Source organism: Poecilia mexicana, unplaced genomic scaffold, assembly GCF_051168715.1.
Source record: "Poecilia mexicana isolate PSO_F unplaced genomic scaffold, ASM5116871v1 scaffold_7, whole genome shotgun sequence".
In the NCBI taxonomy this organism is placed as follows: domain Eukaryota; kingdom Metazoa; phylum Chordata; class Actinopteri; order Cyprinodontiformes; family Poeciliidae; genus Poecilia; species Poecilia mexicana.
The window spans coordinates 22,712,247-22,728,483 of record NW_028263376.1 but is presented as its reverse complement, the minus strand read 5'-3'; the positions used below and the strand labels follow the sequence as shown (position 1 = coordinate 22,728,483).

At 39.9% G+C, this 16,237-nt stretch overlaps 1 protein-coding gene across 1 annotated transcript; it reads right to left on the bottom strand.

Annotated features, from left to right (window-relative positions):
• Window positions 1-14,906, bottom strand: LOC106932079 (prickle-like protein 2). Its single transcript, XM_015010571.2, has 8 exons — window positions 14,765-14,906; window positions 8,148-8,261; window positions 7,889-8,026; window positions 7,499-7,702; window positions 4,988-5,174; window positions 4,323-4,477; window positions 3,130-3,931; window positions 1-2,098 (listed from the first exon to the last, which is right to left on the bottom strand). The coding sequence occupies exons 1-8, from the start codon at window positions 14,894-14,896 to the stop codon at window positions 1,146-1,148; spliced, it is 2,685 nt and encodes an 894-aa protein (XP_014866057.2). The 5' UTR covers window positions 14,897-14,906; the 3' UTR covers window positions 1-1,145.
• Between the last annotated feature and the right edge of the window lie 1,331 nt (window positions 14,907-16,237).

The window sequence follows — 16,237 nt, the reverse complement described above, 5'->3', positions numbered from 1 at the left end:
TTAGAGTTTCCTGGTTAAAGTACACTTTATTTTCAGTATGAGACAACAACAAAATTCACATGCAAGCCTCCCCATTTCTATGATGTTATACAAATAATGATTCTTTTGTTACAAAATATATAAATATTTAAGACAATATGTACAAGACATTTACAGTACTTCATCTATTATTAAAGTGTATTACTATATATACATTTAGCAGGTATTTTTTGTAATATCATTATTAATTATTGTTTGCATTAGTATTATTATTGTTAATATCATTATTATTAATATTACTATTTCATTATTCTTAACCATCTGTAAGTAAAACAAAGCATGTTGCAGAAAAGAAAACAGGACCATACCTGACGTTACTGTGCCTGAATGGCCAAGGAGCAGAGGCTGCCCGGCGCTCTGTCCTTGGTAAAGCATGGAGAGCTGGCTATGTAGAGCACAAGTTTCAATAGACTTTTATTTATTTATTTATTTATTTTTGTACAAGCTGATAACAGGGCTAGGAAGCCAACACTATATTCCAGCAGCATTTTGATTCCACAGAGGTAAACAATGACGTAGCTTGGAATCTAGCACATAGCTTTCACTATCCCAGCACAATTTCTTGTCGGTCCGTGTAGAAGAAGTCGGCTGCTCAGGGCTCGGTTCTCTGAGCTCGCCGAGCGCTGCAGCTTTACTTTCCGTTTCAGACTAAAGAAATTGTTCAGATTCTCTGTAACATGAATACACTCACAGACAGACACGCACGTACACCATGTTATATACCATGACCACGGCATATTAAGCAGTCCAATTCATTAGTGCTTCCTGGTGCCATCGTTGAGTTGGTCTCAGTCACTGTAAACATTCTTGTTGTGTAAGCCAGCTGAGCTTCCTCTTATGATTAGATCATTCTGTGTAGGTGTACACAACCATAACCCAGTGTAGAGTTGTGTAAGCTCGCAAGCCCAAAGAAATTGGCTTTTTTATCCCTCAAACCCTGCCAAACACAGAAACACACACACACACACCCTAAACACACTCTCAGCTGTCTTACTTTCACCTTCCCACTCATTCTGTTCCTCCTCTCAAGCACTTTCTTCTGTCTTCTTACCTTTCTAATTCCCTTCGCTCTTCTTCCCTTCCCTTCTCATTTCCTTGCTCTACATCTAGGAAATTATACAGTTTTTGCTCTTCCTCCTCTGGCGGCTGTGGAGCTGGCCATGAATCGGTCCGTGCAGAGGCCCGTGATGGGCCCCTATCCCAGACGGGCTGTAGCGGTGGCGCAGCTCCTCATTGTTGATGTAACACAGCTGCACAGGCCGAGGGATTGGATCGCTCAGGTAATACCCCTCATCAGCCTCAGATTCAGAAGAAGAGGAGCAGCTGGAGCACCAGGGGTCAGCGGCCTCCATGTAGCCATCATTCCAGCATGGCCCACCCAGTCCCACTGGTTGCCAGCCAGCATTTTGCAGAGTAAGGTCAGAAGTGGTGCGCGGGCAAGGCCGGTGGGGCATCTGCCTGTGCCCGCCTGAGTCCACGCCATACAACTCCCGAGCAGCTTGACCAGAGGGGAAGCGGTCGTAATCCTCTTGTACGCGGCGATAGGGAAGCTCCACCATTTGACTCGGGCGGTCTGCCACTAGGTGCAAGGCATTGTCAGAGCGCGAGCGGCGGGAGCGTTTGTGATGGCGACCACTGCGGTGGTGACCATTACCGTTAGTCCCACGGTGGTGTTTGTGGGGTCTCGGTTGTGGCTGCTGTTGCTGTGAAACGGACTCCTGGGCGTTTATGCGGCGGCGTGGCATCCTGTCACTCATGGGAGCCATCCGCAGGTTCCCACTGCTGCCCATTAACCCAACACGACCTTTGCCATCAAAGCCGCTGTCTTGCGGGCCATCCCAGTACTGAAGTGGGTACCCGACTCTCAGGGGAGTGTACATGTTGTTGTTGTAAGGGCGAGAAGAGGAAAGCGACTCTGTACTGTGGAATTGGACCGAGGAGCTGAGGGTACCCATGTTGCTCTTCTCCGACACATTTACGCCTGAGTCCTTACTCAGGTCAGGCATGGAGAACCTGGACAGATGCTCCTGGCGCTTGGTGGCCCCATCCAGAGAGTTACCTGTTAGGACAGGACATCAAACATCATATTTTCCAGTCACAATATGAAGATACATTTCAATACCAAAGAGCAATATAAAAAAGTTAATTTACTTAAGCGCAAAAGTGAAATTCACACTTTATGTCATCACATACAGAGTGACAAAGGTCAAGTATTTATTTCTGTCATTTTGATCAGATTATAGTTTTTTAGTTGCTTATAAAATTATTATATTACATAAGACCAATGAAAATGTTTTTTTATATTACAAAAAATTTCAGGCAACTGCAAAGTATGTCCTTGTCCTTTAGAGGATATATTTTCAGTACTTGGTTGAGGCTCCTATTGAATCGATAAGTGTCGGTGCAGCATGGCACGGAGGCGATGAGCCTGTAACTGCTGAGGTGTTAAGCAACAACCTTTCCCCTAATCTGCATTATCTGGATACTGTGGCTCCCCACCGGACCTCCTGACTCTGATCAAATACAATGCTAAATTTACTTTAAACTTCAAATAGGACTTTGGACCACTGAGGGACAGTCCAGTCCTTTTTCTCCAAACCTCCGTAAGCAGTTTCTGACAAATGACAATGGCTTAAAACAAAGGAATGTAGATGACTCCAGACACAGTCCATGCCTTTTGAATCTCATCCAAACTCTTCAATAGGATTTATTTTGCAATCCTGCCAAAGCTGCATTTATCTTATCTGCATTATATTCCCACCACTTGTTTTTCTTTCACAAAAGTTTCCATTATTTTTGCTTTAATGTAGAGCACTGCATTTACAAGCTTGTCCTTTACCAGTTTTTACTTACCCTTATTATAGACGGATAATGATAAATCATTTTTTATTATTTTTATCTAATATTAACATTGTCAGAGAAACTCATTTCTAGGTGATTACTAGTTTTGAGCCATAAACACGTTAAATGTGCTTTTCTGACTGTGCAACAGAACTATGTGATAAGAGTTCACTTTTCAATTCAGTTAAGTAAGCTGCATTTACAGCTATGTTCTATTGAACTGTGACGCACCTACATGCAATTCATTACCTGCAGTATTGGACATAGTAAGGGAGTCCATGGATCCACGAGGTGTCTGTTCTAGTGGAGTGAGGGGCTCGTTGAAGCTCATGGCGGTGATGTGGTTTCTCCTTGTCAGCGGGGGTCTGCCGTCTCTCTGGAATCCATGAAGACTGGTACTCCTCTTGTCAGAGAAACCCTGATTCTGGCTGGACATCTCATTGAAGCTCATCTGGGTACGGAGCTTGTTGGGTCTGAACTCATCCTGGCTGTGATGGATCCAGTTCTCATTGAAGGAGTGGCCCCTCAGGGCAGCCATAGTGGTCCTCTTGGCATTGCCCTGCTCCTTCCCCCAGGAATCAGGCCTCTTGCCTGGGTTGGCAGGACTCTGGGCAGGTGGATGAGCGTTTGTGTTGGGATTGTATCCCTGCCTGGCATTACACTGACCCAGCAGGTGTATGGATGCAGGGGTTGGGGAGGGATCCCTTTTAGGGCCCTCGTATGAAGCTGGGATGTAGGGTTCGTCCCTGCTCATCCACACTTGGTTAAGGCTTGGGGCTTGGCTCGGAGTGCGGCTCGGTGTACGGTTAGGCGTCCTGCTCGGAGTCTGACTGGATGAAAGGCTTAGTCGGTCCATCGGAACAGAAAGGGGATCAATTTCAGCAGACAGGCGGTCGGGCATGGGTGGAGGAGCTGACTGGCGGGGCTCCGTGCTCCGGCGATCCTGCTCAGCATTCCTGCGCTCCTTCTTGCCGATCTTGGTGCTGTGGCGGGATTCTCGAGAGCGAGCGCTTTGGAAAGCAGAGTCAGAGGAGTCAGACTCCTCTGGATCCTGACGCATGGAAAGAAACCAGATTTGTTTGATTATAAAAATGCTTAACCTGTTGGTCTCAGGTTTTCATTCACAATGACAGGGGTGTCAAACTCCAGTCCTCAAGGGCCGCTGTCCTGCAGTGTTTAGATGTGCCACAGGTAAAAAACAGTGGAATGAAATGGCTTAATTACCTCCTCCCTGTGTAGATCGGTTCTCCTGAGCCTTGCTAATGACCTAATTATTCTTTTCAGGTGTGGTGCAGCAGAGGCACATCTAAAAGTTGCAGGACAGAGGCCCTTGAGGACTGGAGTTTGACACCTCTGTCACTAGAGGACCCAAATTTGGGTCCTCTAGTGACAGACAGGTTAAAGGAATGTATGAAATTGCAGCTGCTTTCAGTTTTTCATACCTGCCCAGCACTGCAGGACCGTGAGCAGAAGATCTGCCCCTGCTTTGGGAGGAATGGACGACCCAGCAGGGAACGCTTACAGCGAGCGCAGCAGAAACATTCCTCAGTGGCATGCCAGTGCTGCCCATCATATGTCATCTGGCCTTGGTCAATTCCTTTAATCACATAGGGAAAAAAAAAATTAATCCTTTCGACCACATTCCAGAAATAAGCAGAACTACAATGCTGGTGAATGAGTATACCCAACGATTCCAATTTAACCAGCAGATTAACCTCTTCTTTCTTATTTTTATTTCCTGGAGTCAAACATTTGTGATTCTGTGCCCTTACATGATTGCTTGATTTCTAAGATAGCATGAATACATTTCACAAGCGCTGCTCTCAGACTGGAGGAAGTAATCATCCTTCACAGCTCCCATCTGGTTACAGTTTGGGGGCACTCTCTGAAACCCACTCCTTCACTGTTATCCGGGGATGATAATAACCATCCACATCTCACCGCACTGGATCCGCCTCTCTGCAGCTGTGACCCATGAGGCTCGGAGCTGATACCAGCCACACATACATTCATTATGAGGCTGTTTGAGCTGCTGTATTGCAGTGTGGAAAGTAAAACATGTCCGTGTGTTTTGTCAACTGTACGTGTTATTGCAGGTGCGCTGTACCTATGTGTTCTCCACAGGCGTCGCAGTACTCTGCATAAAGAGACTCGAAGCAGTTGCAGCAGTGTGGCCGTCCATCCTTCATGATGTAGCGCTGGCCCCCGAGGGTGGTCTCGCATTCGTAGCAGCAGAAGTGCTTCATGTGCCAGTGCCTTCCCTCTGCCTCAGTGCATTCATCGGCAAAGATTAGCTGTGTGGTTCAGATATTACAATAGTCAGCAAACACATGCGGTAAGAACACTAAAAAGAAAAAAAAAAAAACTTGGTCAGAACAGATGCTAATATTTCCTCAAATCCCATTGAGAGCGAGGCCCATGTTTGGGGTAATCTAGGATTTAACCAACAGGCTGTTGTTTTTGTTCGGTACTTTTTCTGTGAAGCCACTTCTAAGTATTCTTTTTACTCTTTGTCACACTAATATGTTTCGGACCATCAAACAAACAAAGGTAACTTGTGGAAATAGAAAACACAGGATTAGGTTTTAGGCTAACAAGTCACACATTTCCATGTTCCATGTTTAAATTATGATAGGCGGAAGTACACCTCTCTAGGCTGCAAAAAGTTGAATTAAGAGAAATATTTTCTCTATGTATTTTCCAGGCACATAGTTTCATTTTCATAGCTAATCTGGAGGAGCTGAGTGGGGAAGGCACAAGGGATGGATGCTCTGTGAGGAGGAAACTTGGCTGTAGACTGCAGCTTCAAGTGTGCAGTCTCCACATCCAGAAGGCCACTAAGACCCCAAAACATCGAAAGCACTGCAGACTTTACTTTGCTCATTTAAGAGTCAGCGTTCACCATTAAACAATTAAACAATTAGAAAGAAACTGGGCAAATTTGCATTCTTGGGAGATTTCCAAGGAGATATATGTGTGTGTATATATATATATATATATATATATATATATATATATATATATATATATATATATATATATAAAACTCAGCTGAACAAAAAGGAGATGAGGGCTTTCTGAGATTTGTGAAATAAATGTCTTATGCTTTCTTTATTTGATATGAAAATTTGTGTGATTATCTGAAACATTTCAGTGTAATAAAAAAATGTGTGAGGGACAAGTACATTGTACAATAATTTCTTGTCGTATCCTACATTTTTTTCTGCATTTTTCTTTTCTGAGGGTTTAAGAAAAGCAACTCATACACACTTGAACACTTCTGATGTAAGAAGAATAAGTCGCAGCGATCAGATGTATTTTAACAGGATTTTTTTTTTTTGATGAAGAAAATGACATACCATCTGTGGGTGGGACTGTTAAAAAACAGGGATCCTGTCTGTTCTGAAAAATTATGACTAATATCATTCAATCAGAGTGAAAAAGAGAATTAACAAGGTCAAGAAGTTTAAAGAGCTAAGAAGCATAAAGGCCTGTTGTGTGTTGTGTCTTGTGCTCACTGCAACCAAATCAATGGCCAGATGGTCTACTCTATGAAGACTGAGAATGCCCATCTGCTCATGTATATATGTATAAGAAAAATAGCAGGCAAAACCATATACATCGACTGCACTTGTATTACTCTTCATCTAAAATGCTCAGATTTGATATGTTACCTTGCAAAGGTATTCACACCCCTTGAATTTCTGAGTATTTTATTGACCAGTGGCTCCCAACCCTGGTTTTTAAACCCTCCAATTCTACGTGTTGTAGATGTCTCTTTTCCATCTTCTGCAGAGAAGGTCATGGCTGGATGACTTTCTCTGCATGGTATTTAATGCTGCTAATGCCTGTTAATCACCCAGTTAATTCAGTCAGGTCTGTAGCCTCAGTGTTAGGGGGAATGAGGACCAGGGTTGGGAACCGCTAGTGTAGACCAACACAAGGTAGCATAAATGATAATTTATCATTTCTTTTTATGTACAAAAGAAAGATGGTATGCATCTCTACATTTTGGTACCCCTAAATAAAATCAACCAAATATCAATTATATTTTTATTATAAATAGTTCATATAACTGTAGTTAAGTATGATAAACTCAGATGTTCTTTATAGGCTTCAGATTGTTAGAGAACTTAAGTAAATAACACCAAAAAGACCAAAGAGCACTTTAGATAGTTGTAAAATTCTATATGAGGTCAGGAGGGAGCTGAAGTACTTGGAAAGAACCCACTAATGCACAGGGTACAACGTGCAAAATCCACTCAGAAAGACCCCAGGCCAGGATTTAACCAGAGTCCTCCTTGCTACACCACAACACCACTCAACTGTAGCCTGCTTTCTGTCCTACAGATTTTTTTTTAAACGACATATTTGAAAACAAATCTTTGCTATGAAAACTACAAATGCTGGCCTCTTAATAGATCATCTGGGTCACAATATGTTCAGGTAATTAACCCAAGAGGACTTCACCAGACTTTGGCGAGGGGAAACGACGTCCCTTGCATATTTAACAGAGCAACAGAGCCGTCTTTTCTCTGTAAACTTGTTCAAAACCTTTTAGATTCTGTGTTGTTTAGGCTTTCCAACCCCAAAGGGCTAAAGGCCCAGACAGGCGCACCTCATCACAGGCACAGCAGCGGGGTTTCAGCCTCTCAGAGTGGTGTCGGCCGCAGTAGATCTTCCCATCCTGAAGGAAGTAGATGAGATCCACCAGCAGCTCCTCACATGTGCAGCAGACGAAGCAACCAGGGTGCCAACATTTTCCATGTCCCGCCCTGGCAGCAAAAACTACAATTTCCCCTCCATTTATCTGACCTCCGCACTGATGGCGAGGAAGAGGATGAAGAGAGTGGAACAGGTAGAAAAAAGGGGGAGATGGTAAGAGAAGGAAAAGAGTAATCAGGAAGTTGTCTCAAAAATACATATGTAGGTAAAAAAATAATGAAAGTCCTATGACTTTTTTTTATTTAATCTAAAAGTCAAAATGAAGAGGAGTTCCTCTGTTTACCTTCTCACAGACCATCCCGGTCACGGTGAGGGGGAATGGACGGACGTTCCCTCTGCCTAAGTTGTCTTTTTTCCGCTGGTTACTGAAGATCTTAAGCTCTCGTTTCTCTTCCTCGTCCAGTGCGTTGCAGTAACGTACCTGAAACATCACAGCTCATCATCACCATCGGGCGACATAAAAACTACAAATAGCAGACATCTTCAACGTTCAAACATTAAAACAGAAAATCTGTCATTTCATGGCTAAAAGTATATTTCACCTCATTGTCATGTGGGGGCAACTGGTGAAGCAGCTGCTTGATGCGATATTTCTCTCCTGGGCTGTTTATGTATGGTACTTTCTCCTCTGGTAAAGAATTATAATACTGGTGCACCTAAAACAGACAAAGCAAAAACATTTAAATTCCCAATTTCTGGAAGACAAGATTAATATCTATTATTTTTAGCCATTTTGCAAGATGTCTGACCACTGAAACAAAGCACATGTTTATATTTGGTACATTATCCTTGGACCTCCAATGAAGTCAGACTCAAAGTTATCCTCCTTTCCTCTGTACTTGATTATCTCTCACTTCATAAGTTATATATTAGCTAGGAGGCTCATGGATAACAGAGGAGAAGAACTGAGCTGCAGGACAGAGACAGAACTGTAACTGATGGACACTCCATAGTGGCCAATTTACATAAATTTCTAATGTAGTGTACATTTTAAGTATTTCAAATTATAATAAGTATAGCAGAAAGAGCCTTAATGACAACTAATCTTAGCATATAATGGTATGCAAAAGGATCTGGAACTTTTTTCCATTTTCCCACATTAATAGCATGAACTTCAATGTATTTTAATGGGACTTTATCTGGCAGACTAGCACAGCGGTACATTATTTTGAAGGGGAAGAATGAATTGTCTCAAAGTTAAGGCAGTTTTAGAAACAGTGTCAAGTTATTGTCAAGTTGTAATAATTTTCTTCAACAGAAACAGGGAAGCTGGTCAGACTTGATGGGAAGATGGGTGGAGGTGAAAACAAAACAATCCTGGATGGAAACCTGTTAGCTGCTGCAAATAACTTGAGGCTGGGATGAGGGTTCACCTTTCAGAGCAGAACAACAATGGGATAGTTCATATATATGTCAATGTACTGGCTGAGGTCTAATTGAGAATTTGTAGCAAAACTTAAAATTGAGCTATTTAGTAGAAAAGAAGAAAATGTAAAACAAATAACAGTTTCTATATGCTTTTACAATGTATTTTCTAAATGTTAAACACAAATAAATTGTATTTATGGAAAATAAAATCCTTTTCCTCCTCCTTCATAATTATCTACCACTTATCAATGGTCTATCATGCAAACCCTCTACAAAGGACATTAAAGTTCAAGGGCACTGAATATGTTGTGTGCGGTTCCATTGCTTTGAATTGAATGCAAAGTAGTTTACATGTTCTGCTTTATTTAATTAATTCATGCAACAAACTCATTTACATTAATCTGAAATTACATTTAAATGAATTTAGTATGCCCTTCATGCCAACAGGACCCGTTTATGTTTCTCCCTCAATAACTGTTATCCTTGGAGGTCAGCGTCTCGAGTTAAAAGTGATTGCACAATGAGCTCTGTGCTCCTGCAGCTGCAGACTCAGCCTAGAACAGAATGAGCTTCTTTAAACTTTTAACAGCTAATATTCACATTGCTTAAAGGAAATCTCAGCGTACCCATACCCTCAGCATATCCGCTGCAGTTCGAATTCATCATGCAGCAGCACTCAGTGTCCTTGTCCTGAACCTCCCCTTGTATTTGCATGTTAGTTGGTGAAATAAAGAAAACGCTGATTGGTACTCAAGAGGTAAACACTTTTGGGATGGAAAGCAATCTTGTCGCTTGTCTGATTTTAGGCAAACTGGCCACCGAATCAAAATTGTTTGTGCTCGGTCAAGTTTTTCAGATTAAGTTTACATAATCACTGGGGTGGAAAATTACTGTAAAAGGAAGGTGCCTTTCTTTCCCCTGCAAGGAGCACAAGGCACTATACTATACTATACCATACTATACTATACTATACTATACTATACTATACTATACTATACTGTACTGTACTGTACTGTACTATGCTATGCTATACTGTGCTATACTATGCTATGCTACACTGTACTGTGACACATTACACTATACTGTGCTGCAACATGCCACACTATACTATGCTATACCATAATATACTATAGTATAGTATACTATACTATGCTGCGCCACATTATACCACACCCCACCACACTACACTATACTACACCATACTATGCTCCGCTATACTACACTATGATATACTATACTATGCTATACCATGCTATGCTGTGATGCTATACATGCTATGCATAGTATAGCATAGCATGCTATACTATGCTATAGCATAGTATAGCATAGCATAGTATAGCATGCTATACTATGCTATAGCATAGTATAGCATGCTATACTATGCTATAGCATACTATGCTATAGCATAGTATAGCATATGCATAGCATGCTATGCTATGTTATACTGTACCGTACCATTCTGTACTGTACCACACTACACCACACCATGCTATGCTATACTGTACCATGCTGTGCTATACTGTGCCATACTATACTATGTTATGCTATACTATGCTGTGCTGCGCCATGCTATGCTTCACTGTGCTATACTATACTATACTATACTATACTATACTATACTATACTATACTATACTATACTATACTATACTATACGATGCTATGCTGTGCTATACTATGCTATGCTGTACTATATGGTACTATGCAATGATGAAAAAGTAAGGTTTAAGAGGTAATGATTTCTTTTTCTCCTGCATAACCTCCATTCTCATTCTGGAGAACAGGTGATACACATACATAACTAAATTAAATCTTTCTTTTATGCATCATTTAGTGATTAGTTTCATAAATAATTTATCATCGTAAAAATGCCTCATGCATTTTTCTTGGCAAAATCAATTCTAAATTAACTTAATTTATTCTCCTAGCAGTGCATGATTGATCTTCCTAATTTAATGTTTACACATAATGCTATAGTAATAATGAATAGTGTTCATTTCAGTTTTGATCTGTTTGCTTTTGACACTCAGAAACTAATTTGATTTAATGCACTAATACATGGATCAGGAAAAATTCATTATTTTTGTGTTAGAACAAACTTTCAGAAGATCTGCTATTTTTTTTCTCTGGATTAATCATCAAATCTTAGCTGAATAATTTGAAAATGAATCAAATCATCTTCAAGTCCTGAAAATGATTTGTAGATGTTTTTTGAGGTAAAAACATGAAATATAAGAATGTCTTTTATTATTAAAAAATTGTAGTGGACATCTCAAGTTGACCTTTCACCTGCACTAATTGCTTTATTCCAGGTCATTTAAGGCTGACTTTAAAGTGTTGGTCAAAATATGAATGTTTTTTTTTTATATTATCTTAAAACTTAGAAGGTTTTGAAATACTGTATCAGTTACAATATTAAAAATTAAAATTTAAAATCTGAGAATACGTACTCAATATTGAGATATTTTTTGACGACAGTAATTGATTGTTGACTTTTGTTTTAGAATAAAATACTGTAGTTAGCACAACATAGTTCTCCAATTTATTGACTTTGCACCAAGATGTTGGGCTATACATTGACTTGACTCCTGATTGGCTAATCAGCTCTTCCTGATGTCTACTCATCCAAAAGCAAGTGTGTTCTGACTCTGTCAGAGAAAAAAATAATCCACCAATGAGCCTTTCTTTGGATTTCATGCTGCACAGTGTGTGACTACTTTGGTGCAAACCACTTCCCCTGCACCCACCTCAGACGTGTGTGCCACGTCACTCAGTACTTTTATTTAGGAGCAATCCTGATGCTAAAATGAGGAAGCACTAAGACATCCAATGACCTGGATAAGAACTAATCTGTGAGTCACAGAGTGAATCAACAGCTGTTATAAAGCTGACCTGAGAGCAAATCCGGTCTGTTCGTTGACTGAAAAACCAATGCTGGTCATGGAAGACCCGAACACAAGCAGGATGAAGGCAAAATCATGTTCAAAAAACTTTCTTAAAATGAAAGGGTGAAGCTTACACACAGTGGAAATATAAGGGATCAAGAACATAGCAGGGAGGACAAAAGGATGTATAACAAACCAAACTAGGAAGTAATTAAACTGTGGCAGTGGTTTCTGGACGAGAATCAGAAATAAATTAATAAAAGACTGCAGCTATGGATCATCAGAGCATAGATCTTGAGGAACTTGAACTGAATGTATCTACAGTAGAATAGTAAGTCAGAAAAAAATGTTTTTATGCCTTCCGTTTAATGAAATCACTAGTTAACAGATTTTAGTATGGTTATAATAAATTTCATAATAAAATTGCTTGCTGAAGAGAAACACTAGCTTCCTGCAACTCTAATAGGCTGATGGATGGATGGATGGTTGGATGGATGGATGGATGGATGGATGGATGGATGGATGGATGGATGGATGGATGGATGGATGGATGGATGGATGGATGGATGGATGGATGGATGGATGGATTCTTTACTACTTCCTGTAGATTTTTTTAATAACTTTTGTTGAATCATTATTATTCTTAATTTAAATAAATTAATCTTAAGCCTGAAAACTACACAAAACTGTTCTATAAAAATAAAACAACCCCTGATTCTTCTTTAAATGTTTGATAAATATCACTTAACACAAAGGTCAAGAAACAATTTTAAGATGGATTGATATTAGAGACTGCCAATTTGATACATTTTTGACAGACTGTGAGACAACATAGATTGCTTTATGAACCTTAAGAAACCTAAGTCATCTCATGCAAGCTACTGTGTCTTTTAGTAATCAAATTATCATTAACCTAAAAGTTATGCTTGAGCAAAAGTCCAAAGTTGGGAAACAAAATCTTTTAGAAAGACAATTGGAACACAGCTGAATCCTAATGATAGATTCAGTGTAGACAAATTTGGAGATTTTGATTCCTGACAGCTCAATGAGCCTTAACACATGATTATTTCCTTTTTTTAATGGCATTGTATGGAGAGACACCAGAAGTGACAGGCTTAAAAATCATTACATTCAAGTGCATTAAAAGAGAAACAGGCAGCTTCAATTGCCTCCACCTCCTGCTGGATGACAGAGGCTGCAGCCTCTTTCAGCATCCTGTCAAGATGGCTGACTAGAGAAAATCACTGTTATCAGGCTTCCTGTCATCTGTTAACAGAGCCCTAGGTGGCCTGTTGTATTAGTGTCTTTCTCTTATGGAACAAAGACAACATGGGTTGTAGCTGAAACTGTTGAAGAAATGTATGCATGTTAATGTCACACAAAGCAAAAACTAGGGACAAACTAAAGAGAAAAATAAAAACAAACTAAAGATGTAGAGATAGTTTCTACTAATTCAATTACCTTGGTCAGGCATGGCATTAAAAGGCTGTTAAGATGCAAATAGATACAAACAGGGAGCTGTGGTGTCTGCAAGCTCAGATAAACTAAATTGAATTTCCAATAAGATTCAAACCAACATTCACTGACTCCAATTACTTTAATTTCACTAAAATAAAGGACAGACTGAGCTCTGGCGAGCAAAAGCATAATTTAAATTTACCCACTAATGAAACGTCACTACTTGTTTCATTCCTACAGCCGTGTTCAGACAATAAAATTGATCAGAGCTGGACAAAGTTGATTGGATCTCACATAATCAGGGGATAATGGATAAATGGACGGACGGACGGATGGATGGATGGATGGATGGATGGATGGATGGATGGATGGATGGATGGATGGATGGATGGATGGATGGATGGATGGATGGATGGATGGACGGACGGATGGATGGACAGGTTGATAAAAGTCCTCCAATTTTACATTGAACTGTGACTTCGATTCAGTTTGTGCCCCTCAACCTAGAATTATTATTATTAATAATTACTTACTTGTGATTTCTTATTCTTAGTTTAAGTAATGTTTTAAGATGATGTTGAAGGGAGCTTGTGGAGTACACATTTCATTGCCAGATTTTCTTTTTCTGAGCATATGACAATGTAGTTATTTCTATGTTTAGCTATTTCTCCCTTGGCCACAGAGTGTGTTCTTTGACAATCTGGAACATCTTGAGGAAGTGATTTTTCCAACAATGGAACTTTGCGGGCACTTATTGCAGATCGCTTGGCTTCTCAAAGAGGTGCCTATATTACAGAACTCGCAAAGGACCTTTTTTGACCATTACAGAGTTTTTGGATTTCAGGCTATCCTTTGATCCATTGTAGTGCTTTTCCATTTTCCTCCACCTCTTTCTGGTTTTGGTTTCCATTATAAAACCTTGTAGATCATTTTCACTGAGCTGCCTATCTTTTCACATTCTTCAATAGTTTTTTTAATCAAAGTTCACTGTTCTTAATGTGTGAAATGGCCCATTTTGTCCACATTTTTCCCTTCAGACTATCCTTCTGTCTGGCACTACATTTTCCTACATATACGTTTAGTTTTTAACTTGTTAGCTGAAAAATGTCCCTTGAAGTATTTTTCAATAAAATGTCTGATATTTCAGTCCCAGTGATTGAACCGGATGTCATCCCGCCCCATTCTCTTCCTCCTATTATAACCTAAAGGAAATAATACACACCAGGTGAAATAAAACAATCAGGACGTGCTTTTTTCTCTTTTGGTCGAACAATCCTGTTTACAGCTTCAGATTGTGAGGAAAGTGTTGCAAATTAGATAAACCAGATGAATAAGTAATTTCCATTGCTTTGACTTATTTTATATGGTCTGCGTGGTCAGAATGAAAAACAGCAACAACTCATGAAGCACCAAGCGTAAAATGCAGCTTGAATATCATGGAGCTCATACCTGCTCAGGGTTGAGGCCGGGGGGAACCCAGGCGTACTCTTCCAGAGCACAACCGGAGTCATCGTCGGAGGTGGAGTTCCTCTGGAAGTCATACATCAGCTTGGTGATGGTCTTTTCCATCTCCAGAGACATGGCTGTCACAACATGCTCTTCCACACACAACCGTTTAGTGGACACAGGTATTCCTGTGGAGGCAATAGACAGGAGCGTGTCACTCAAAAATTACAAAATAAAGTTCCACCTAATTTCTCACTAGTGTGAGAAATTAGGTGGAACCATGACTGGTCTTATTTGTGCCTCATTGCTTCGTCTATTCTCCTGTCTGCAATCACGTAGCTCCTTCACTGTCTAATCTCAGAACATAAATTACTCCTGAAGGAGGATCAGGAAGAGAGGACACCAGCTCACAAAGACTCCAACAGCTCCTTGGGAAACCCTTTTCATCATGTAAAACTGGCATTTTACCGTATTAAAAAGAAGAAAAAAAATCATTTACATGAGCTGTTTTAAAGTGATAGCTCTAAAATGTTTCCTTTCAGAAAAAAGGCTCCTAACTTCACTTCTCTCATCATTTGTGACTGACTTTATCTCTTCTGCTAGTATCTGTGGTGGTAGGGACATAATTGTGAAACGTAAAGTTGAAAATTTCTACATTTATTAGGAAATAACTTCATTTAGTTTAGGCATATTTTTTCTAATGTTTCCTTTTGTTTGGTTTTTCATCGAAAGTATTTACATCCCTTTAACTCTTTCCTGTAATGTGACAATTTCATACGCTTACGTCTAATTTAAGGGTTTTATGCTACAAACAAAAGCAAAAGTCATAACTATGAAATGAAAAGTTTTACAATGCAAAAGCTGGAAAGATATATTTGTATTCTGACCCCTGGTTGTTTATAGTATATTTCTACAAACTTTGCATACAAAAAACTGAGAGGTTATTTGATTCATCTTTGCATTTCTGAACAGTAATTTATAAGTCTTGCAACATATGGTTGTATTTAGCTCTGAACTCTGAGTTATTTCGAACAAATAAATATGCTGCGATCTAAACCATCACGTAGCTCTGGTTGTTTGTTTAGAGTCTTTCTCCGACTTGAAGGTGAACCTTTATCCCAGTCTCATGTCTTGTTTAACAACTATTAGTTTCTCTTCTATTATTATGCTGCGTCTAGCTCCTTCTATCTATCTATCCATCAGCTCTGACCGGTCCTCCTGTCTGTGCCGAAGCATCAGCACAATGTTATTTTTCCCCTCCATGTTTCATGGGTGAGAAAGCGTGTTCAGGATGAGTTGCTGGATTCATTTTCTAAAATAAAAACAAATAAAGGTTCTGGCAATTCGCGGACAGAACTTTTTTCAACAGTGGCATTTTTTCTTGTCACTCTTATACAAACGCCAGATTTGGGGACTGTAATGCTGTGATAATTGATTTTTGGTTTTTAAGTAAACAAAAGGCTTAAGATGTTGCAG

Excerpts from the sequence above, each read along its gene's own strand:
- LOC106932079 (XM_015010571.2), bottom strand. The coding sequence starts at position 14,896 with ATGTCTCTGGAGATGGAAAAGACCATCACCAAGCTGATGTATGACTTC. Across the intron at positions 3,932-4,322 it reads GGTCCTGCAGTGCTGGGCAG|GATCCAGAGGAGTCTGACTC; the intron begins GTATGAAAAACT and ends TCCATGCGTCAG. Across the intron at positions 2,099-3,129 it reads TACTATGTCCAATACTGCAG|GTAACTCTCTGGATGGGGCC; the intron begins GTAATGAATTGC and ends CTGTCCTAACAG.